Source organism: Pygocentrus nattereri, chromosome 19 (assembly GCF_015220715.1).
Source record: "Pygocentrus nattereri isolate fPygNat1 chromosome 19, fPygNat1.pri, whole genome shotgun sequence".
Classification (NCBI taxonomy): domain Eukaryota; kingdom Metazoa; phylum Chordata; class Actinopteri; order Characiformes; family Serrasalmidae; genus Pygocentrus; species Pygocentrus nattereri.
The window spans coordinates 31,293,564-31,317,768 of record NC_051229.1 but is presented as its reverse complement, the minus strand read 5'-3'; the positions used below and the strand labels follow the sequence as shown (position 1 = coordinate 31,317,768).

General features: G+C 39.2%; 1 protein-coding gene across 2 annotated transcripts in view; it reads left to right on the top strand.

Moving 5' to 3' along the window:
- The window catches only part of cdh7a (cadherin 7a), a 133,816-nt gene that overhangs the window by 61,417 nt on the left and 48,194 nt on the right, over nt 1-24,205 (top strand). For both annotated transcript variants that reach the window (XM_017706002.2, XM_037531282.1), the window contains 3 exons: nt 1,411-1,598; nt 7,510-7,763; nt 11,893-12,029. In XM_017706002.2, the coding sequence (XP_017561491.1) occupies nt 1,411-1,598; nt 7,510-7,763; nt 11,893-12,029 (579 nt within the window). The remainder of the gene's footprint in view (nt 1-1,410; nt 1,599-7,509; nt 7,764-11,892; nt 12,030-24,205) is intronic.

Here is a 24,205-nt window from a genome sequence, read left to right as displayed (position 1 = left end):
ACACGTCTAATGAAGTGGTCAGAAAATTAAGTCATTCCATGTGCTTTGATGTGTTTTAGAGAAACTTACTAAGTCAGGATTGTTTAAAGTGATAGTAATAGGAACCAGACATCCAAAGTGTTGTTGAATATACAACCCAAATTCCAATGAAGTTCAGATTCTCTGAACCTTTTGATGATATTATGGACTGTAGACGATGAAATCCCTAAATTCCTTGCAGTTGCACGTTGAGAAACGTTGTTCTTAAACTGTTGGACTATTTGCTCACGCAGTTGTTCACAAAGTGGTGAACCTCGCCCCATCCTTGCTTGTGAACGACTGAGCCTTTCAGGGATGCTCCCTTTATACCCAATCATGACACTCACCTGTTTCCAATTCACCTGTTCACCTGTGGAATGTTCCAAACAGGTGTTTTTTGAGCATTCCTCAACTTTCCCAGTCTTTTGTTGCCCCTGTCCCAACTTCTTGGAACATGTTGCAGGCATCAAATTCAAAATGAGTGAATATTTGCGAAAAACAATAAAGTTTATCTGTTTGATCATTAAATATCTTGTCTTTGTAGTGTATTCAGTTGAATATGAGTTGAAAAGGATTTGCAAATCATCGTATTCTGTTTTTATTTATGTTTTACACAACGTCCCAACTTCATTGGAAATGGGGTTGTACTCTCACAAAGCTTTAACATGAAAGTAATAAAAACACTGTTTGAAGATACTGTTTTCTGATAGCTTTAAGAAAACAATTTGGCCAAAAATTTATTTTAGAAAATTACATACATACGGGGCAAAATAGTCTCTATGCTTAACACACTTTTTCAGTTTTGCCACCATATTATCACCAACATTACAGAGAGCAAATCAGAAGCACACCAAACTCCTTCCATCCTCACATTTGAAAACAGGCCAAGAACTTTATTTTGGCCAAAAAGTGTCCAGAATACTATTAGAAGTTATTCTAATTGATTCTAACAACAACACAAGCTATTATGTTTCATTCTATCTGAAGATCTATGTATTTCTATGACCATAATATTTGCTACCGCTCTGAAGCTGGCAACTGTAGCTGTGTAATTATCTAGAAGATCACCTTTTGAACTCAATCCCCAATGTTTTCTTTTATAGCGTCTTTAACGTGTGGGAGAGATTGTACCTATATATAACTCATTATAGTTCTTTTCCCTCATGGCACATTTCATATCAACACTGCTATCAGAAATGTAGCCACCTGTAGAGCGAATCCAGGTCTGCCCACACTGTTAGCTCTCTATCAGCGGCTAATGTAGCACAGAGTCTGGGGCGTATGGCCAGCATGGTCCAGCCACAGTGGCCAGGTGATAAGAGAAAAAGAGGAAATAGCATCATCAATAATTTCTGTATGTGTGTGTTTGTGTGCGCATGTGTGTATGTGTAGAATCCTATCAGTTTGCGGTGCCGGAGTCACTGCCCGTGGCATCGGTGGTGGCCAAGATAAAGGCCCTGGACTCGGATGTGGGAGCCAATGCAGAGATGGAGTACAGAATTATAGAAGGAGACGGCCTCGGGGTGTTCAGAGTCGAGCCAGACGCAGACACACAGGAAGGAGTCATAAGTCTGCAGAAGGTGGGCCACAGAACGTCTGGTGGAGGGGCCTTTCCAGTCTTTATTTATTTCAACCCCCCACCCCCCCACCCCCCACCCTTTGGACCATGGTTATGCAGTTTATGTACAAAAAGCAGTCATAATAATAATAGAGACTACAGAAAATCCACAGCAGAATGTTGCACTATTTTTGACACAAATATATTTTTTTTCTTTACAAAACAGGCAAAGGCAGTCAGAGTCTTTTCACAGTCCAATCAATTCCTACTGATTACAACCGTGCCCTGTCCACTACTAGTTCCTGCCAGAGTGTCCTGTTTCACTCAGAAAAGCATCATGTTAAGTAATAAAACTGCACTCAGATTTCCGATAAACATTGACATTAAATATTACGAGGTGGTCTATAGTTTACTTTTTCATTTTACAACAGCTTTAGCTGTTCGTTCTGTAGATTAAGCATTACTGGCTGTGTCTTGCCAAAGGACTATAAGGTTCCCTTGTACAGTTGATAAAAATTATGCAGTTGGTACAGTTTGTACAGTTTATGCAGAGGGTTCAGATCATGCAGTTGGTATAGATTGTGCAGTTGGTTCAGACTGTTCAGTTGGTATAGATTGTGCAGTTGGTATAGACTGTGCAGTTGGTTCAGGTTGTGCAGTTGGTATAGATTGTGCAGTTGGTTCAGATTGTGCAGTTGGCATAGATTTTGCAGTTGGTTCAGATTGTGCAGTTGGTATAGATTGTGCAGTTGGTTCAGATTGTGCAGTTGGTATAGATTGTACAGTTGGTATAGATTGTACAGTTGGTTCAGACTGTGCAGTTGGTTCAGATTGTGCAGTTGGTTCAGATTGTGCAGTTGGTATAGATTGTACAGTTGGTATAGATTGTACAGTTGGTTCAGACTGTTCAGTTGGTATAGATTGTGCAGTTGGTATAGATTGTGCAGTTGGTTCAGATTGTGCAGTTGGTTCAGATTGTGCAGTTGGTTCAGTTGGAAAATCTGTAAAGACTATGCAGTTCATACAGGTTGTGCAGTTGGTATAGATTGTGCAGTTAATACGGACTGTACAGTTGGTACAGTTAGTAAATACTATGCACTTGGTGTGGATTCTGAGTTTGGTGCAGTTGGTATAGAGTGCAGTTAAAACCAATTTGTTTGAGTTTTAGAGAGTAACACAGAAGTTAAGTAATAAGTAGTGAGATTATCCTTTCCAGAATTGTTATATTGGTATAGACTGTGCAGTTGGTTCAGATTGTGCAGTTGGTATAGATTGTGCAGTTGGTTCAGATTGTGCAGTTGGTATAGATTGTACAGTTGGTTCAGACTGTTCAGTTGGTATAGATTGTGCAGTTGGTTCAGATTGTGCAGTTGGTTCAGATTGTGCAGTTGGTTCAGTTGCAAAATCTGTAAAGACTATGCAGTTCATACAGGTTGTGCAGTTGGTATAGATTGTGCAGTTAATACAGACTGTACAGTTGGTACAGTTAGTAAATACTATGCAGTTGGCGTGGATTCTGAGTTTGGTGCAGTTGGTATAGAGTGCAGGTAAAACCAATTTGTTTGGGTTTTAGAGAGTAACACAGAAGTTAAGTAATAAGTAGTGAGATTATCCTTTCCAGAATTGTTTTTCTGAGTAAATACCCCAACACTGTTAAAAAAATCATGAAATTGCTCTATAAAAAATATACTTTCTTGCAGAATTTAGCAACTGCCCATTGACTCTGGTTATAGGTCTTTTTTCAGATCTGTTCTTTTACATTATACCACAGACAACAATTAAAATGATCTCGTTGGTGTTCAGTAGAATGATACACACACAGCAGATAGAGTAAGCCTTTTTGCTTAAAATTTTGATATCAACAGTGATAGATATAAATAGTGAAAATGATGTGTTATTATGGATGTATTTTCAAAATCAATTTTTGAACTAGAAATACCCCCCATGCTCTCACTAGCCCATAAACACTCTTCAGTGAAATGTATAACAGATTGAAATATTATAAGAGTTTTGGTCCAACGTTGTATTGTTAGTGTTGGTTGGTTAGTGTAGTGGTTACCACCTCTGCCTTATACACTGTAGACTAGGGTTCAATCCCCCAGCTGGGTAAGCACCCTACACTATACCAATAGGAGTCCTTGGGCAAGACTCCTAACACTACCTTCGCCTACTTGTGTAAAATAATCAAATTGTAAGTCGCTCTGGATAAGAGCATCAGCCAAATGCCGTAAATTTAAGTGTCTTATAACTATGTAGTTACATGGGAACCACATATGCAACAACAATGTAACTACTGGTGGTTTAGTCAATGTTACAGATGGATTACAGTCTACATAATACAGGTGTATCTTAATAGATGTAACAGCTTATTCTTGCTCAAGTGATGACACAAGCGTAATAACATAAGCAGATTGGAACAGCAGTTATATTCAGAATTTTTTATGAATCAGTAAACGGAAGTATGTAATAACTTACAATAAGTCATGACTTACACTGTGTCTGCCAGCTTTCCTAACATTACACTAGCAAAGTTAAGTTGATACACATGTGTAATAGGTTATACTGTATACTGTAATACATCTGTAACATTGGTAGTTAGACTGTTGTTGCATGTTATTCATGTGTACCTACACAGTTATTAGAGACACTTAATACAAGGTGGGACCAAACCTTTAACCACAGTCATTGCACCATTGAAATGACTGTACATGCCTTGTTATACGTGGATCAGTGGAATGTTTGTCAAAGTGTTTTTCAGTCAGGTGTGTTTTATGGGAGCTCTAATTGGTAGAAGGTCATCATTTCAATTGACCGCTTTCTTTTATTATCATTTATTCTTATTGTAAAAAGCAAGAAAGTAGTAAAGATTTAAAAAGCTCTGCATCTTCACACTTTTGACTTTTTTTTTTTCTTTTGCTCGCTAAACTCTCTGACCTGAAGGTCTCCTGCTGCTGATGTGTTGTAGCTGCGGGAGCAGAATGATGGGTAAACTAATAGCGGAATTAGAGCTGGGTGTGGGATCACATCTGCAGATAATGTCTGAAGGTTAATCCGTGGCTATGAATGCAGCTGCTGCTGAAAATTCCCCAGGATCAGCTCCCAAATGTGCCGCTGAGCTGGTGGAAAAGTCACCAACTCCGTGCTGATGCATTTCTCAAAAAATAATAAAAACGCAGATAAATGGAAGCTCCACTATTTTAATTTTTTTTTTCTGTATTATTCAGTCACTAAGATGTAAACAGTTGATTCAGAGCAATTTAATGTGAAATGGTTCTTTATTATCTGCATTCTTATTTCTTTACAGTGGTGTTGATAGGAACCAGGTGTCACAATTTCTATAGCACAAATATGGCTATTTTTATTTGAAGTCACCAATGAATGTTGCTGGTAAAAGGTGGTAAGTCTGGAAAAATAAGTTTTCTTTGGGTACAATTTTGCCTTAGAACAGTCTCTCAGCCAGGAATGAATGGATTTTGAATAATATGATTTAAAAAAAATACTCTAGATACCTCTGTCATGTAGCTTTTAGGGGCATTAAACACTTGAGGTGTCCGGTTCCTATCACTATCTTGTGCTGACCATTTCCGACCACTCTGAATCTCAACAATGCAATCCCACAGAATTCCAATTAAATTGTGCAGAAATTTTGAAAAGTTGCTGGCATTCCTCTTCAAAACATGTACAGCTACCACAGCTGTCCCAGTCTTGGAAAGTTTTGCGGTGAAAGTTGGTGCTGGTGACCGTTTTTCATTTTGCTGCATATTACAGTGGACAGGTGTAATGAATGACCATTTGAGAAACTATTCCAAAAGACATGGCCGGCATCATGTATCTGTCTTAAAATCAATATTCAGCTTTGACTGTACTGCACAGATCTGTCAACCAAGTGTCAAGAGAAGGAGTAGCTCAGGACGTCATTTTGCTCATACTTTCAGTGGTTGGGTCAGTTTTCAAAACGTGATATCGATGTATTATTATTATTATTTATTTTTATTTTTTTTTCCGGGGGAGAGTGGTTGGATGCGGATGCGAATCCTTCCTCTACTTTCTCTTCCTTTATTAAACCCATAGTTCTTACCCTAAATGTAGACCATACATTAAGATTATTGTCTGACATTTGCTTCATTAAAGTGGTATGCAAAAGTTTGGGCACCCCTGATCATTTTCATGATTTGCCTTTATAAATCATTGGTTTTTCGGATCGACAATTTCAGTTAAGTATATCATACAGCAGACGAACACAGTGATATTTGAGAAGTGAACTGAAGTTTATAGGATTTGCTGAGAGTGTGCAATAATTATTTAAACACAATTAGGCAGGTGCATAAGTTTGGGCACCCCAACAGAAAAATCACATCAATATTTAGTAGATCCTCCTTCTGCAGAAATAACAGCCTCTAAATGCTTCCTATAGCTTCCAATGAGAGTCTGGATTCTGGTTGAAGGTATTTTGGACCATTCTTCTTTACAAAACATCTCCAGTTCAGTCAGGTTTGATGGTTTCCGAGCATGGACAGCCCGCTTTAAATCACACCACAGATAATAATATTCAGGTGTGGGGACTGAGATGGCCATGCCAGAACGTTGTACTTGTTCCTCTGCATGAATGCCTTAGTAGATTTTGAGCAGTGTTTAGGGTCGTTGTCTTGTTGAGCTATCCAGCCCCGGCGCAACTTCAACTTTGTCACTGATTCTTGAACATTGTTCTCAAGAATCTGCTGATATTGACTGGAATCCATGCGACTCTCAACTTTAACAAGATTCCCAGTACCTGCACTGGCCACACAGCCCCACAGCAGGATGGAACCACCACCAAATTTTACTGTGGGTAGCAAGTGTCTGTCTTGGAATGCTTTGTTCTTTTTTGGCCATGCATACCGCCCCTTGTATGTCCAAATAACTCAATTTTAGTTTCATCAGTCCACAGCACCTCATTCCAAAATGAATCTGGCTTGTCCAAATGTGCTTTAGCATACCTCAAGCGACTCTGTTTGTGGCATGTGCGCAGAAAAGGCTTCTTCTGCATTACTCTCCCATACAGCTGCTGAATAGTTGAATGATGCACAGTGACACCATCTGCAGCAAGATTATGTTGTAGGTCTTTGGAGCTGGTCTGTGGGTTGACTATGGCTGTTCTGACCATCCTTCGCCTCTGCCAATCTGAAATTTTTCTTGGCCTGCCACTTCGGGCCTTAACTAGAACTGTGCCTTTCCTCACTATGTTCCTCACAATGGAAACTGACAGCTGAAATCTCTGAGATAGCTTTTTGTATCCTTCCCCTAAACCATGATGTTGAACAGTCTTTGTTTTCAGGTCGTTTGAGAGTTGTTTTGAGGCTCCCATGTTGCCAGTCTTCAGAGAAGATGCAAAGAGGAGAAACACCTGCAAATGGCCACCTTAACCCTTTCTCATAATTGGATTCACCTGTGTATGTAGCTCAAGGGTCACTGAGCTTACATAACAAATTTTGTGTTCCAGTAATTAGTGCTAAAGGTATTCAAATCAATAAAACGACAAGGGTGCCCAAACTTATGCACCTGCCTAAGTTTGTTTAAATATTTATTGCATGCTTTCTGTAAATCCTATAAACTTCATTTCACTTCTCAAATATCACTGTGTTCCTCTGCTGTATGATATATTTAACTGGAATTGCTGATCTGATCAACCAATGATTTGTAAAGGCAAATCATCCTCTCCTGTTGATTCCTTCCGTCGGATAGACCTACCATAAGTGTAGCACTCTGAATTGTCCTTAGCTTTTTTGTGCTACAAGGATATGCTGCAACCCCCTGTCAACCGTCCCCTTCCTCTTCCACTTTTTCGGGGTATTCAGATATCTCCATTGCAAAACTAAAGAAGCCCTGGATCTTCAGACACCAAACTTGAATGGGATATTGACTATCGTCCCTCTGTTTTATCCATCTCACCTCAGAATCTTGACTTTGAAACGAAGTCCAGCTACACTCTGAAAATCGAAGCATCCAACAAGAACATTGACCCACGCTTCCGGGCCCAGGGTCCTTTCAGCGACACAGCGATGGTCAAGCTGGTGGTGGAGAATGTGGACGAGCCTCCTGTTTTCTCCTCACCTATCAGCAGGATGTCCGTCTCAGAAGCGGCTAAAGTGGGCACCATCATTGGGACCGTCTCCGCCCTGGATCCCGACTCCACCAACAGTCCAATCAGGTAGGGTTTGGTAACAATTCCACATAACTATCCATGCTCCTCTCACAAATGCATTCGTTTGTAGCAAGGGTTGCAAGGCTGGACAAGTTTTAAAAGTCATATCACACCTAATGAATTTAGGCTGGAGTTCAACGTCGTTACAGCATGTTGAACCTGCAGTTCGAAAAGCCAGACGGTTGCAATTAATCGAAACTTGGCAGGCTGGAAACAACAGTGACAGGTTTTCAAGCCAGCTAAAGTGAGTTCAGTTAACACTAAAGAAACCTACAGTACCGTGTAAAAGTCAGAGACCACCCTTCTTCTCTTTAACCTGTTAACAGCTGCCCACTTTTTGCCTCCCAAAGTAAAAGAAGCGATATTCCCACATGCTTTGGGCTAGAGTCATGATCAAAGGTAACACTCCCATTTTCCCCCAACTGTTAGAATAACTGTATGAATTACTGACATAAATTAACAGAGACTAGAATGGAGTTTATTTCAACGTGACTCACAGATCTCTAACCAATTTCTGACTATCAAGACCACGTTTTGGTCTTTGTGGAGAGCAGTGAGGCTTTGAAGGACCCCTGGATTTGCTAACTTTTGCACATTCGATGCTACGAGACGACCATTACTGCTGTGAATAACGGACCATTAAGTGGATTATAGGAATCTTGAGATTTTAAGCGTTATAATGGTATTGCATCACTGTATTGGCAGAATGATGATAGAAATACAGAATGAAAAATAGATATGAAGGCTTTGATGGAAGTGTGTCTGCACTGATACAGTAATCTAGGTGAGGTTCAGTTCCAGTTAAAAGGGCCATTGAGTACAAGTTCATTTCAGTCCTGTAAAAAATAGCTTCAAGTTAAGCTACATACATAAGGAAGATAAAAGTCAAAGTCAAAGGAAAATAAGTGAAAAGGATTCCTACACTGGAAGGATTCCTACATTCCGAAGTTTCTGCGTAATTTCCACAAACCACATTTTCTACTTTTTTCTACTACTTTTATTAATGCTAGAAAATCTATAACGTACTTGATGGTAGTTCTGGAAATTAAATGTTAAAAGCGATATGTTAAAAGAGGTTCTATCGGGGTTATTTTAAACTAGCTATGAAAGAGCGTATTTGTGGGTGGAGCATGGAGGATTTGATTGGAGGAGGCACAATTCATCATCAGGGACATTTTGTCATAGTGTGCCGCATTGCACTGTTATTATTCATGCCTACCTTGCCAGCCTAATTGCAGCATAAACAATTGCCATTTTTCTCTCGCCTATTACTCTCACCGCTTTTTGAATTATCATTGATTAGCTTAGATATTACACATTGAGAGAGCACAAAGAGGATTGATTGCAGGGCTTATTATTTCTGTCATGTTGTGCTAATACAGAAGTGTATCAGCGTGTTAATTGTAGATATCAGTCTTCCTAAATGAGCTCCACACTTGACGCTTCTGTCCCAAGATTAATGTTTGCAGCCACACAACTAACTGTGTTTTGGTCACATGGCCTACTGAGAAATGACTGATTGGATGCTGTTGTTTGCTGGGAACACTTTCTTTCTCCCTAAAAATGCCCTTATGCAAAATACAATGGAGACATGATGGGATGGAGACATCTCTTTAGTCTAAGCTGCAGGACGTCCGGGTAAACGTCCTTAGAACATGAACTCTTCCTGATCAGGAGTTGCTCTACTGCTCTCTGCTTAAGAGACAAAAGAGGTTCCCAGGAGTAATTCGCAAATTAGGAAATACTAAATGAATTCCAAAAAAAAAAGGTTCAACAGTACAAAAATATTTAATATTTAATAAAGATGTTTAATAACAAGATGGTTAATGTTTTAACTTCTTTGAAGTTGTATATGCACACGTAAAATATGATGACTGCAACATGTTCTAAGAATGTTGGGACAGGGCAGGTTTACCACCTTATCACATCACCTTTCCTTTGAACAGTGTTAAGTAATCATTTGGAAACTGAGGTTGTGAAAGTGGAATTTCTTCCCGTTCTTGTTTGAAATAGCATTTCATCTGCTCAGCAGTCCAGTTTCTTTGTTGTCAAAAATTGTGCTTCAAAATGCACCGCACATTTTCACAGGAACACAGGTCTGCACTGCGGGTAGGCCAGTCTAAGTTAGGAGAAAATAATCCCTCATTAGTTCCACAGCAGGGAAATTCTCTTTCTATGAAGCCATGCTGTTGTAGCATGTGCAAAATGTGGCATTGTCTTGCAGAAACAAGCAAGGACAGCCCTTAAAAAGACGTAGTCTAGATGACAGCATACATAGCTCCAAACTGGGTATGTATCCTTCAGCATTAATGGGGCCTTCATAGATGTGCACGTTATCCACCAACACAACTCAAACAACAACAAGCTCTGACATTTGAACTTGGTGTCGGTAACTGTCGGGATGGTCTTTTTCTTTTGCTCAAAGAGCACAATGTCCAGCACTTCCACAAACAATTTCAAAGTTTGATTCATCAGACCACGGCACACATTCCTCTTTGCGTCAGTTAATCTCAGATTAGTTTTAACCCAGAGAAGTCGGTGGCGTTTCTTGGCGTCGTTGATATTTTCCATGGTAGAGTCTTGCAGTTTTCACTTGCAGTGAAAAACTCTGTTGTATTCCAAAGTATTCCTGAGCCCTGTCATTATATTCATTAGTGAAGCATGTTGATTTTTAATGCAGTGCTCTCTGAAACGTCGGACATCATGGGCATTTGGTATTGGTTTTCGGCCTTGCCTTTTACGCACAAAGATTTCTCCAGATTCTCTGAATCTTGCAATAATATTGTAGAGCGCACATGGTGAAATTCTGAAATTTCTTTTCCTTTAAATGTACTTCTCAATTTTGGAATTAACAAATATTTACAAAAATTTAAATTAAGGTAAAGATAAAATAAAAGTTCAAATATTCAATATCTATTATTTGCACTGTATTCAATCAAACACTATTTTTTATTATTTTTTTTGCATTGCACCCACTGCCCCAACTTCTCTTTGTAATTATTTTTTGGAAGATCTGTAAGTTGAGTAACTTTCACAATTTACATTTTCTTTAGGCTTTCAAAGTACAAATTCCAAAGTTACAAATCTCAAATTTAAAAAGTAGCACTGTGAATTTCCCCCTTGTAGGACTAATAAAGGATTATCTTATCTTAAATGTTCCTGTTTTAGAACTTCAAATCATCGCTACTAGAATGGAGAAATTGGATCATTAAAATGACAGAAATGAAAGGGTAAGAAACTTTCCTCTGGCGTGAACAATTTTGTCCAACGACTGAGGTAAACTAACGTTAGTTCGGTTGTTTATTAGCCCACAGACCAGTGGGCAGATTTGCTTCCATGAAGTATGCAGGGCATTATAGTGAATGTTGGATTAAAACTTGAAAAAGATTTGTGAATTCTGTCAAAGATCAGGTGATACAATGCAAAACACAATGATTGACAATTTGAACTCTATGCTCTTTTAAAAAGGAGGCAGTTTGCTAGTTGAAAGATAAGTGAGGCAGCTCATAATACTCAACATGTCAGCTGTTTCATGTGAGGTTCTGCCAGTCTCCTACTTGGTAAATACCTCTCACACCAGCACATTTACAAATATTTTACAGTTGGATGTTCAGCTGTCTGCTGAAAAATATGGTAGATTGGTAGAATCTGGCAATGTCTTCTCAAATACTTAAGCTCTTGAAGACCTCAGGGATCTAAACGACTCAGGCGGTAGTAAGTTGGGTCTTAGAATATTCTGTTATATTCTCTCTTTTGAGAATAGAGAAAACTGGAGTATTCATGTGTAACTCTGCTCTGTCTGCTCTATCTCCTCAATAAAATATACAACAGTAAAACAAACAAACACCAACCAACTGGGAACAATTTCAGAAAACATAAAAAAGATAAAACTGGTGTATTCATGCATCTCTTATCTCTGTCCCTCTGTTGTTTCCTTTCTGTATGCCAACTTCTGCTCTGTGCATTCTGACTCCTAAATAAAATATTCAACAAATAATAACAAAGTGGGATCAATTTTAGTACGGCTTTGGCAAATAAAGCAGCCCAGCCTAACAGTCATTGCAGATGAATGAACTGTTCTGTATGGCTTGAGGGTCACTGCAGGCTGATTGTGTATTTGAACAACTGTCCACAGGTACTCAATAGACCGTAATACTGATCTGGAGCGTTTCTTCAACATTGAGGCGGCGACGGGGGTCATCAGCACAGCCAAGCCTTTAGACCGCGAGGTCAATGCAGTGCACAACATCACCATCCTCGCCATAGAGAGCCGTAAGTGAACTTCGTATTGTGTGGAAGGATCAAGTGATTTCGACAGAAATAGCATTTCGCTGTTGTGGGAAGAAAACCTTATATTTTCCAAATGGTAACTTTACAGGAAAAGGAAAAAACCTACTTTACTTTTAATGTAAGTCAATGGAACCAGCATTTTGGGCTGTTTCTTTTCATCCATTCATCACAAAATTTCCACACAACATAAAGGTCAACAGGTATTTTCAAATTATGACAAAAACTGAGAAATGACATAAATGGAGATACGAGGTTTTCTTCTGACAGCAGTGATATAGCAGCTCTATTGCTTTATGTGACCAGTTGTGATATTCCTATGTGATATACTAAAAACATATCGATGCCTCTTGAAGTGATGAGCCCACTTTGACCAAAGTTATTCACATTTGTTAGATTAATTAAATGTCTCAATTCATCCAATAAGCCACAGACGTTCTATTCCGCTGCTGCTTAGCGACAGTGTATTAATAGTTTTGTGACTTTCTGCTAATTAGCTTTTATTTTTACTATTTTCCAGCAGTTTTATTGGCTTTTTTGTTGTAACATTCTGATGTTAAGGTCAGAAGCTTTGAATATGGATTTGTTATTTTAACCTTTTCTAGAATACTGTACACACTCATTCAAAAAGCATGAACTTTTCTCTGGGGTGGAATGCCTGTTGTCACACTCAAGCATCTAGCTTTGAGTCACACTCAAGCATCTAGCTTTAGTCACGGAACATAATTGTACCATAATACCACTGAAATTATATTTTATAAGTTATGTTGACTCCACACGGGGTGTCTCATCTCCAGGCTTTTTATTTCATTGCTCTGCTTTAAAACATTAGGTTATGAAAATATACAAATACACACTTTTCTACTGGGAAAAAAAATATTTAATGTGGGCAATTGGACCTTAAGCTACTGTTCTTCCTTTAAGGGGACATTTACATTGTCTGTACCTTGATGAATGAAAAATATACTCACACAGTACCTTTACTACTGGCACACTTCTATTGAAGTGTTCACTTCCAGATTTATATGCACCAAATGCCAGCAATACAGTGGTTCAGTAATAAACCATTAGAAAGCTTAAATTTCAGGACTTGCTTCCCACAAACCATTTTGTGATTTACAGCAGTAGCAATGATCTCATTTGTAACATACACACTGAAAGAGCAAATGCTACCAAATCTGCAGGTCCTCGCCTTCATCCTCGATCCAAGTATGTGGCTTTGATAAGACAGCCAAAGGACAGTTTAGAGATCTATGAGTCAGGTGGAATTAACACCATGTTACTCTGTGTCACAAATCACTACAATTATATTAACGGAAAGGATTCGCGATATTGACAAAAATATTTGCTCGTCTGCCTTCACATGCGTATGAAATTGAGTGACATCCCATTCTTAATTCATAGGGTTTAACATGATGTCGGCCCACCCTTTGCAGCTATAACAGCTTCAACTCTTCCGGGAAGGCTTTCCACAAGGGTTAGGAGTGTGTTTATGGGATAGCGCATTTGTGAGGTCAGACATTGATGTTGGACGAGAAGACCTGGCTCGGAATTCTAAAGCATTAAGAGTTCCTTTCACTGGAAATAAGGGGCAGAGCCCAAATTAGTTCCTGAAACCCCACACCATAATCCCCCCTCGACCAAACTTTATACTTGGCACAGTGCAGTCAGACAATTACTGTTCTCCTGGCAACCGCCAAACCCAGACTTGCCTGATAGAGAAGCGTGATTGGTCACTCCAGAGAACACGTCTCTGCTGCTCTAGAGTCCAGTGGTGGCGTTTTACACCACTGCATTTGACGCTTTGCATTGTGCTTGGTGATGTAAGGCTTGGGTGCAGCTGTTCGGCCATGGAAACCAGTTCCATGAAGCTCTCTATGCTGTTCTTGAGCTGATCTGAAGACAACATGAAGTTTGGAGGTCTGTAGAGATTGGCGACCTCTACGCACTACGCGCCTCAGCGTCCACTGATCTACCACTTCGTGGCTGAGTTACTGTCATTCCCAATCACTTCCACTTTGTTATAATTCCACTGGCAGTTGACTGTGGAATATTTAGTAGCGAGGAAATTTCACAACTGGACTTGTTGCATAGGTGGCATGCTATCACGGTACCATGCAGGAATTCTCTGAGCTCCTGGGAGCGACCCATTCTTTCACAAATGATTATAGAAGCAGTCTGCATGCCTAGGTGCTGAAGTGTTGAAGGAAGTGATTGGAACACCTGAATTCAATTATTTGGACGGGTGAGTGAATCCCTTTGGCAATATAGTGCACCTTTCAACTGAGACCAAGATCAGGACATTATATGGGACGAGCGCTCCATTTATTTTGGGTGTCCCGTGTCAGACAAAAGCAAAGATTATTATGATAGTAGTTGTTTTGAATTTACCAGTTACCAAGTACTGCTATTGCTGAAGTGAATAGGTGGTATCAATAGTATAAAGTGAGTGGCACAACATCAAAGGAATCTCATTTTTACAACACAAAAACAAGCCACAAAGTGTTGGTGCTTAATCAGCGGGATCATATGAGTTAAGCTTGAAGACATAGTGAAGCCATACTGTGCAGCTCATGAATTCAAGGTGTTTTCACTGAGATGGAAGGTTATCTTTTTGTTCCTTAAACAGCAACAGCAATAACATATTTCTGAGCACAATCAATGCAAATATGCTTCCATGGTCTTTTCTTCTTCAACAAGATCTCTTTCTTAAATCACTGCATTGCTTTCTTTCTTTTTTTTTCTTGCATTTTTATGTCCTTCATAATTGAGACCTTCAAACAGTGAAGAGATATTTCATTTTCCTGACAGATGAATACATTTTTGCCATTTCCTATCGCAGCATGGAGCTTTCAGGCAGCTGGGTTTCGCTTTTCACAATCCTGAATTCTATTAGAATGAAATCCTGCATACTGTAATAAGAGATAAAAATTTAAGCCTCTCAAGCAATTTCCCAATGAATATCATTATCCTGAGGCTAACGGGCTTTGACTGACCTAACAGCTGGCTCCGAGCTGACAGTAATCAATATTTCAAAGTGTAGGCTACGGGCACGTACACCTCACCATCCTTCTACTCTGAAAATCAAACGCTACGATGTGTGATGTGTGTTTTTTGGCTCTGGTCGGGCTGCGTAAGGCCTTGAGTTCGGCCCTCAAAACAGATGTTCCGCGCTAAAGGTGACCGCTGTCCTCTGGCTCCTCCTGAACTCATGGTGTTTGATGGAGCCTTGGCCTGATTCTAGCTGATGTTCTTAGCTTCGGCATCGCTCTGCGTTAGCTCCTACATAGCCTCACCACTGCTGCTTCACTCTATGACCTTCACTCCAGTGCACCTGTTCTCCAGCATGCCCCTGCGGTCCTACTACACGTCAAAATGTTCGCTTTCTTTTACAAGTTGAATTTTCTCACTGGGTGCTCCAGCAAAACTGACCCTCTTTAGGCCACATAGCATAGAGTTGATTACTGTAGATAATTAGTGTTTTGTCTGTAATTAGTAAAAAACATGAAAACATGTTGACTTGCAAAGCAACTGCCCACTGGTTTCTGTTATGAGTTTGTTTTGGGTCACCGGCTTCTCTCTTGACTCAAATGCCCTTAAAGCTACTGGCTGTTGTGATCCCTTGGATACTTCGTGTTGAAAAGTTTAACCCCTTAAACTTAAACAGACTCAAGTGTCTGCCTATTGACTTCTACTCTAACTGTGTTTTGGTCCAGAAGCTTTTGTGTATAAAAATTATAAATTTACATTACAGATTGTGATGGGGCAAATGCACTGGCCATCACCAGAGACTGTGTATGTGTGTGAATGTCTACCTGTAATACTCACCTGTAGTCTGTTTCCTAGAGTCAGCAAAAGGGAGGCAGATCAGACTGAGCTCACTCGGCTAGCTCATGGGAGGGGTGATGTCTTCAACCTAGGTCACAGAAAACAGAGTGAGACAGGTTTATAAACGTGTGCACTGTAATTAAACACCTTACCAGTAATACTATATATTAAGGCCTTATGATATGTATTCTGATTTTATTTACCCTTCATTTTAATCCACTCCTAGAGTGGAATAGCTTAGCTCAGGTGGTGCAGGGGCAGGGATAAGCCTATAAGAGGTATGGGAGAGGTTGGCAAAGGGAGGCTAGCTCGAGGATACCTCAGGTTAAGAGGAAGCTGACGGAAACGGAGTAGTAACTAAAGCATAGTTCTATGGCCTGGTTATACTTACCTGTACTGCCAGTGAGTTGGGTCAACGTTTTAGCCGCCGTTTATTTTGGGTTTGCACAGTTTTTCGTTTGCAATGTTTTGCACGTTGTAAATGAATCACTCACCGTTTGCAAAGAACCTCCCAGAGTCGTCCTATTTCCAGCCTGCATCTTCATCTTACACACCCATTTGGTCACAACCTACCCGCTGACTTTGTCTCCTCACAGGGTTCGGCAAAGCATTGTCACACAGATACAGCAGATAATGAGTCCTTTAACCCCTCAAACCAGGGGTCTCCAGTCTTATCCACAAAGCCAGTGTGGCTGCAGATTTTCATCGCAATGAAGCAAGAGATCACCTGACGAGGTGTTTAAATACTGAGACTGACTGATCAAACGAGTGAAATCAGGTGTGCTCTTATTGTCTGGAATGAAAACCTGCACCCACACTGGTCCTGTGTAGAATCGTTTGGATATCCCTGCCTTCAACCCTTAGTTCTAACTTACGATTTAAGATGGATTGTGTATAGTCGTATCCAAAATGTTTAGGCACCCTGGTCAAATAACATTTTGTGAAAATCAGTTGAAGCGAAAATGTCCTCTATAGAGAACACATTTCTGCACATTTTATTGCACAATTACTGTTTAGATAGATTTAATGTATTGTGGCCTGTGCAAAAACCATGACAATTTTTTTCCCAACATGATAATCAAATAAATAGTAATTGTGCAATAAAAATGTCAGAAAATACAACATTTAAGTTTCCTGTAGAGGATATGTTAAAAAAAAAATAAACATACCTGAAAATTTATGAGGGATGCTTAGGAAGTCCAAATTTCAGTTCCTTATTCTCAAAACTACATGACTTCTATATTTCTTTCATAGTAGTTATGGAATTCCTCAAAGGAGTTACTAATTTGAATTTAATTGAATTCAAATTTCTGCGCTATCGAAAAATAACTTGCATGACATTTTCCGACATTTCAAAAAAATGGTATCTTGTCAAGTATAGTTATCTTAAATATAGTCAGTACATCTAATATTTGTCTTGTTTGGATTGTCGAGCTTCATTTAAGATTATTTTCTTTATTTCTAGATATTTTTTACTTGTAAGTAGTTTTGTTCAGTAAATGAACTATTTTGTTTAAGAAAACAAATTTTGCAAAAATATCTGCCAGTACAGTGAGATAATATTACTTCATAAAATGTCCTAAAATATGTAAATATCTATAAATGAGATGCATAATCTACATGACCATCTCAAATTGAGAAATATTAGACAGGTTGACACTTAAGATCATTTCACTTCATAAGATATCATTTTTTGCAGTGTAATTCCTGATTGGTAATCATGTCATGGGCAGTCATGGTCACAATACCCTGAGCTGACAGTACGTGAATGAAGTGCCCTTGAGCAAGGCACCTAACCCCCAACTACTCCCCAGACACCATGGATAGGGCTGTCCACCGCTCCGGGCAAGTGTGCTCACTGCCCCCTAGTGTATGTTTGTATTCACTAGTGTGTACCGTGGTGTTTCAAAATGTTGTGGGACTAATAGGGTCACTTAACTAACCTAACTCACTAACTAAAATCATCCATGCCGAGGAAGTGTGCAGTCTTCCTACTCTTTCTTTGGATTATACTCTTTTTAATATTAAATAATGTAACTTTCTATCTCATTTTGAAAGTTGTTCCTGAAGACACATGCATTTGTGAGCTCCTGCTGGTGTGGGTTCATGGTTGTTTCCTCTCTTTAAATAATACACATAAAAATGACTTGCGTGCTAACAGCTCCCCCTTATGGAGACACTTCAGACTGACACATGTACATGAGTGAGTTCTAAAGTCACGTCCACATATGTTACGTTTTACAAATGTTTTTGCCGTTATAGTGGAAGCATTCTGGAACACAGTTATAGAAATCTGCGGGAAACAATGAAGCATTATTTTAAGACTTTTACAACTCATCCAAAAAAATGAGACAATTAAGCGGTACAAAAATGTTTAGAATGGATTGTAGACGTTGCACTCAGGGGAAACCTGCAGCAGAGACTATGAGACATTTGCTCTACAATATCCTAATTCATACACTGTAATACTGTTGAGTTATTGTAACAGTAAAAGAGACAAAAAATAATCACATGTTGCAAATAATTTTATATAATTTAGTGATTCATTTCAGTTCTTTGTTTGACTTATCAGGCATCACTGGTAACAGGTTATCAAAAATCACCCAGATTGATTTACAATGCGAATAGTTCCTCCTCCAGTCACCTGTCCAGGGTGTATCCTGCCTTCCGCCCAAAGACTTCTGGGATAGGCTCCAGCACCCCCCCGCGACCCTGACGGCGAAGCGGCTTAGAAAATGGATGGATGGATGGATGGATGGATGGATAGTTCCTCCAGTCATGTTTGTGTATTTTAGTGTTTTTTTTTTTATTAATTCTGGACTTTTTTACCAAAATACTCAAATTCCAATTTGAAATGAACAGGTAGTACCAGCGCTGACATCAGTGGTGCAGAGAGGTTCCAGCCTTCCATAGTCACATTTTTACCAGCACCTATGAATGGGGATGTGCAGGAAGTTAAGTTTGCGAGCTCTACCTCATGGTCTATCGATCTCTGTCAAATACAGCCAAGGTCGCTGAAATGGGTCCTGGCACGGAAGATTGAAATGTCCTCTTTTATCTGTCTGTGAGAGTGAGAGAGAAAGACTCACGAAAACCCAGAAATTAGGTCTGGATCCATTTGTCTTCAGGGTGCTTTGGGTCCAGTGTCAATGGCACGGAAAAGCCAGAGGGATGAAATGAGCATGGCTGATATTGGATTTTTACATTCTGATGCCTAAAATGTTAAAACATGTTGAAGACAATTGGTAGACTCCTGGACACTAGTGGTCATGTTCGAGTTCTTAAACTCGTAATTATTATTATTAATCTTGTGAAGATATTCCATAACTAGTATGAAATACTTGAAATTGATGCACTTTTGAAACTGAATAAGTGTCACCAATGGAGACATGATGTAGTGTGCTATAGTTTGATTGACCATCTCAAATTTCCTCAGACAGCTCAGACTGAAAGGTCAGTGTTACTGTCAGGTTGTAAAAACGACACACACACTGCAGCTTCATGCTGGATTAAAATCACTCCGCAATTATTCCTGTCAGACAGTAAAAACTACACTGGATTATATTCGCTCCGCAATTATTAATGTCTTAGCTGAAATCTGATATTATAATGAAACATTCTTTCAAAGTTATGTGCTTGTGAATCTGTGTAAAATGTGGGACGATGAGTCCTAAGACTTTATTTCTTAACAGCTAATGCTAATGTAACCGGCAGGCCTTAGGGACATGGATCAGAGAGCAGCAATACCACAGTTAGAGCCTAGTGCTCCAGGCAAACACCCAGAGGTTCTGCCACGATGGCTGGAAAGCACCCAGAGATCCAGACAAGCACCCAGCATTGTATGTTAATCATTCAACATGTACCATTTTTGTGCCCTTGAGCAAGTTAGTGAACTCCTGTGGGCTCCAGGGCCACCTGCTACCAGCTTTGAAAGTCCATGTCCAGTTTCCATGAATAAAAATATGACAACGAAGTGTACTAGCAAAAAATGTCTGCTTTTTCACCTGTCACAACTGACAACATTGATAAAGCAATAGCAAAGAGTCCGATTTTCACCCCAAATGTAGCCGGCCAAGACAGTTGGTGTCTGAGGTTTGCTTCTTTTAGTTTTGCGCTGGAGCTATGAGGCTAATGTAGCTTAGAAGCTTAGACCTCAACTGTAAGCATTGTAAAATCTAATTTCTCAAAGAAATATATGTACGTATATATATATATATATATATATATATATATATACACACACACACATTATATATACACACACACACACACACACACACACACACATATATATATGTATATATATATATATATATATATGTATGTATGTTTTTGTATATAAATCTACTTTATTTTTAATGTAAGTCAGTGGAACCAAATGTTTTTCAAAGTCATTTTGGGCCGTTTATTTTAGGCCATTCATAAAGAAGTTTACACAAAATGTAAAGCATAACATGCATATTCAAATTATGTTAAAAAATGTTGTTCTGACAACAGTGATACATGTATATATATATATATATATATATATATATATATATATATATATATACACAGTATCTCTGCATGTCTGTCCCGCAATGGACTTGTGACCTGCCTTCCGCCCAATGAATGCTGGGATAGGCTCCAGCACCTCCCTGCGACCTAGAAGGATAATTGACTTAGAAGATGGATGGATGGATGAACTTTTGCATCTAACTGTACCTCCCATATCTAAAATATTGGTAGCAGCCACATTGAAGCCTCAAATCTGTCCATAATTTTGTTCATTTATATTAGCCTCATAGCTTCAGTTTAAAACTACAGTGTTGTTTTAATATAGCCATGAAACAGAGATAGGAAGGGGAAGCTGACCAGTCTCTGTTTACGGTAGCTGAAACCATCCTTTGTTGGGTCAAATGAGTAGATAAATGAGCTGCAACTCGGCACTAGTTTTTTTTTTTTTTCCACCTTCCTGCAGGTGAGGAGGGCTCAGAAGCAGATGTTGTTAATATATCTCAGACAGAGGATGCTGTTAGTGCTGTTTTCTCCAGATCTGCATTTTCACAGAGTCTGACTCGTGTTGAACAGTGTGTTTTTGGAAAGCAGCTTGGCTTGGGTTCTGCCAGGCATGCATACTGTTAGCGAGTTAGCGAGGTATGTACAATAAATCACACCCGTTTCAGTGAAACTCTAGCCAGAGTGAGTCAGCGTTTTTTCAGTCCGCCGCCTCTATGTGGCAAGAATCACACCTACACAACACAGTCATTTAACACCTCAGTGGACTCATTTGGCTGAGAACCATCGCTCAGGTCGTAGATGTTGGCCTGATAATAACCAGTGGTGATCTGTTGAAGTGAGCAATTACTCTGGTGTGACTAACGTCGCACACCATGAATGCAATCTAGTGATGACGCAGTTAGAACGACATGACTGTGGGCAGACCTCTGGTCGCAGATAATTACCGATAACCAAAGCATTGGCCTATTCAAGTGAACAAATCCTGCACTGTGGTGCATGCAGCTAACAATAAATGCAGCCTTTCACTGTTCATTCATTTTTAGCACTTGCATTTCTAGTGAAGTACAGCGAGAATGACTTTTGCTTCCACTCACTGGGCAGCAATTGATTCCAGGAGTTAATTTCACAACGTTATTTTCTAGATTCTTGATCCCAAAAATGAATGCGATCTTGTCACAACTTCATGTGCTGAGGTGTCGACTAAGTTGTGACCCACTCATTTTAATCCTATGGTGTATTTGCAAGCAAACGGCATGGAGAGCTACCACTTTCCTAATAAACTTAGACGAGTATTAACTAGCTAAATCTGGGTTAAAAAATACTAAATCTGGACTTAAGGACTGGTGAAGTTAATTGTAAGCTGCATTATTGTTACAAATTCTACATTTTGTACCTTTGAACATTTTACAGTCCATCTAGTAATATATGTCCTGTAGAAGAATGCATTATTTTCAGAGCCATGCTGCTGTAATACATGCAGAATGTGGTTTGACATTGTCTTGCTGAAATAAATAAGGCCATCCCTGAAAAAGACGTCATCTGGATGGCAGCATATGTTGCCAAAAGATGTATATATCAATCAGCATTAATGGTGCCTTCACAGATGTGCATGTAACCCATGCCATGTGCACTAATGCTCCCCTATACCATTATGAACACTGGCTTTTGCACTGTGCACTGATGGTCTTTAGCCCAGAGGACACAGGATTTCCAAGAAGAATTTCAAATGTTAATTTGTTAGATCATAGGACACTTTTCCACTTCCTCTCAGTCCATTTTAAATGAGCTCAGACCCAGAGAAGGTGGCCGCATTCTTGGGTTCTGTTTGCATATGGTCTTCTTTGCATTTAAAAGTTTTAATTAGCATTTGTGGACGCAGCAATGAACTGTGTTCACAACGCTTTTCAAGAGTTTTTCTGAGCCCATGCATTGATTTATACGAGAGAATCATGTCTGTTTTTAACGCAGATCACGGCCAGCAAATACTGTTTTTTGGCCTTGTTCCTTGAATACAGAGATTTCTCCAGTTTCTCTTTTAATGATATTATGTACTACAGATGATGAAAAGCTGTTTTACGTTGAGAGACGTTATTCTTGAATTGCTGCACTATTTGATCGTACAGTCTTTCGGAGTGATGAACCTCCACATCTTTACTACTGAAAGACTCCGCCTCTCTGAGATGCTTTTTATACCCAACCATGTTACTGACCTGCTTCCAATTAACCACCATGTGTTTTTTTTTCAAGCAGTACACACATTTACCAGCCTTTTGTTGCCCCCATCCCGACTTTTTTGGAATGTGTTGCTGGCATCAAATGCAAAATGGGTATATATATTTTTTTTAAATTGTCAATTTTAACATTTTAATATGTTGGCTTAAAAGCATTTTCAGTTAAATATAGGGTTTAAATGATTTGCACATTATTTCATTTTGCTTTTTCACTGTATTTTTCACAGGTCCCAACTTTTTTTAAAAATGGGGTTGTAGTTAATTTGACCACACCTAATATGTTTGTTTCGTCTGATGGGTTTGTTTAGATAGTTCTGCCTAATGATGATTCATTCCACGGGCAGTAAAGAGCTTGGATTGCATATTGAGAGCTAACAGTAACAGGTTCAACATACAAATGCTACTTTTGATATAAAGTCTAAACCTTTTATTTGCTTACTTGTAAATAAAATAATAAGTGAATGGAGCAGCTCAGCAGACGAATGTCCAGTTACTTTTGTGCTTCTTAAAATGTATGAAAATGGCTGTAATTCCAACATTGTTCAACTAATTTGGATGTAAATCCCTTTAAATTAAATCTGCATTTTGATCTCATTTTAATTATTTATTTTAAACTCCAATATGCTTTATTGCAATATTTCTTTTTTTTATTCAGTACTCTTTTATATTCATTGTCAATTCTTTTTTTTTTTTTTGCAATGCTCAACACTATTGTTTACATTCTTCTTTTACATTTACATCATTTGGCAGATGCTCTTAACCTGAGCCAATTACAGTTTGATTATTTTAATAATCATATATGACAATAAAACTCTTGAATCTTAAGAAAAAATAATGTGTTAGGAGTCTTGCCCAAGGACTCTTATTGGCATAGTGTAGGATGCTTACCCAGGCAAGGATTTCACCCTAGTCTGCAGTGTAGAAGACACTACACTGTACCAACCTCTCTGTTTCGCTACTGGATGTTTGTCTGCTAACTCGCCCTGCAGTTGTCAAGATATTGGCACTGATACCATAGTAATCACCTAGCACCCCCTAGCAACAACCTGTGATACCATTGCAATCACCTAGCAACAACCTAGCAACCCAGTTGGATATCATTCCAAGCACTAAGCAACACCCTAGCAACCATTTGGAAGGCCATAACAAAAAACCTAGCAACCACCTGGGATACCATAGCAACCACATGGCAACATCTTAGCCAGCTTTAACATGAGCAAGCACTCTGCATTTTCTTCAGGAAAGTACATTTCTAGTTCTAATAGCTCTTACTGTGTTGTTCTGCTCTCCGGCGTTGACCAGAGTCAGATGGGTTCCTCTTTTGAATCTTGCTTCCTGTCAAGGTTTCTTCCTCTTGCTTTTAGAGAATTTTTCCTTGCCACTGTCACTCTTGGCTTGCTTACTTGGGCCTTGGCCTTTTGTAACAATGCTTTGAGATAATGGCCATTATAAAGAATTGAATAGAATGAAGTCCAAAGCCTCGGAGTCGACTCGATTTTTAAAAGCCTTAATCAAATCCCTAGTTGAAAGAGACCTCCATAGGACCATCACAAACCAGATATTATTTGGGTGGTGGACCATTGTCAACAGAGTAAACAGTTC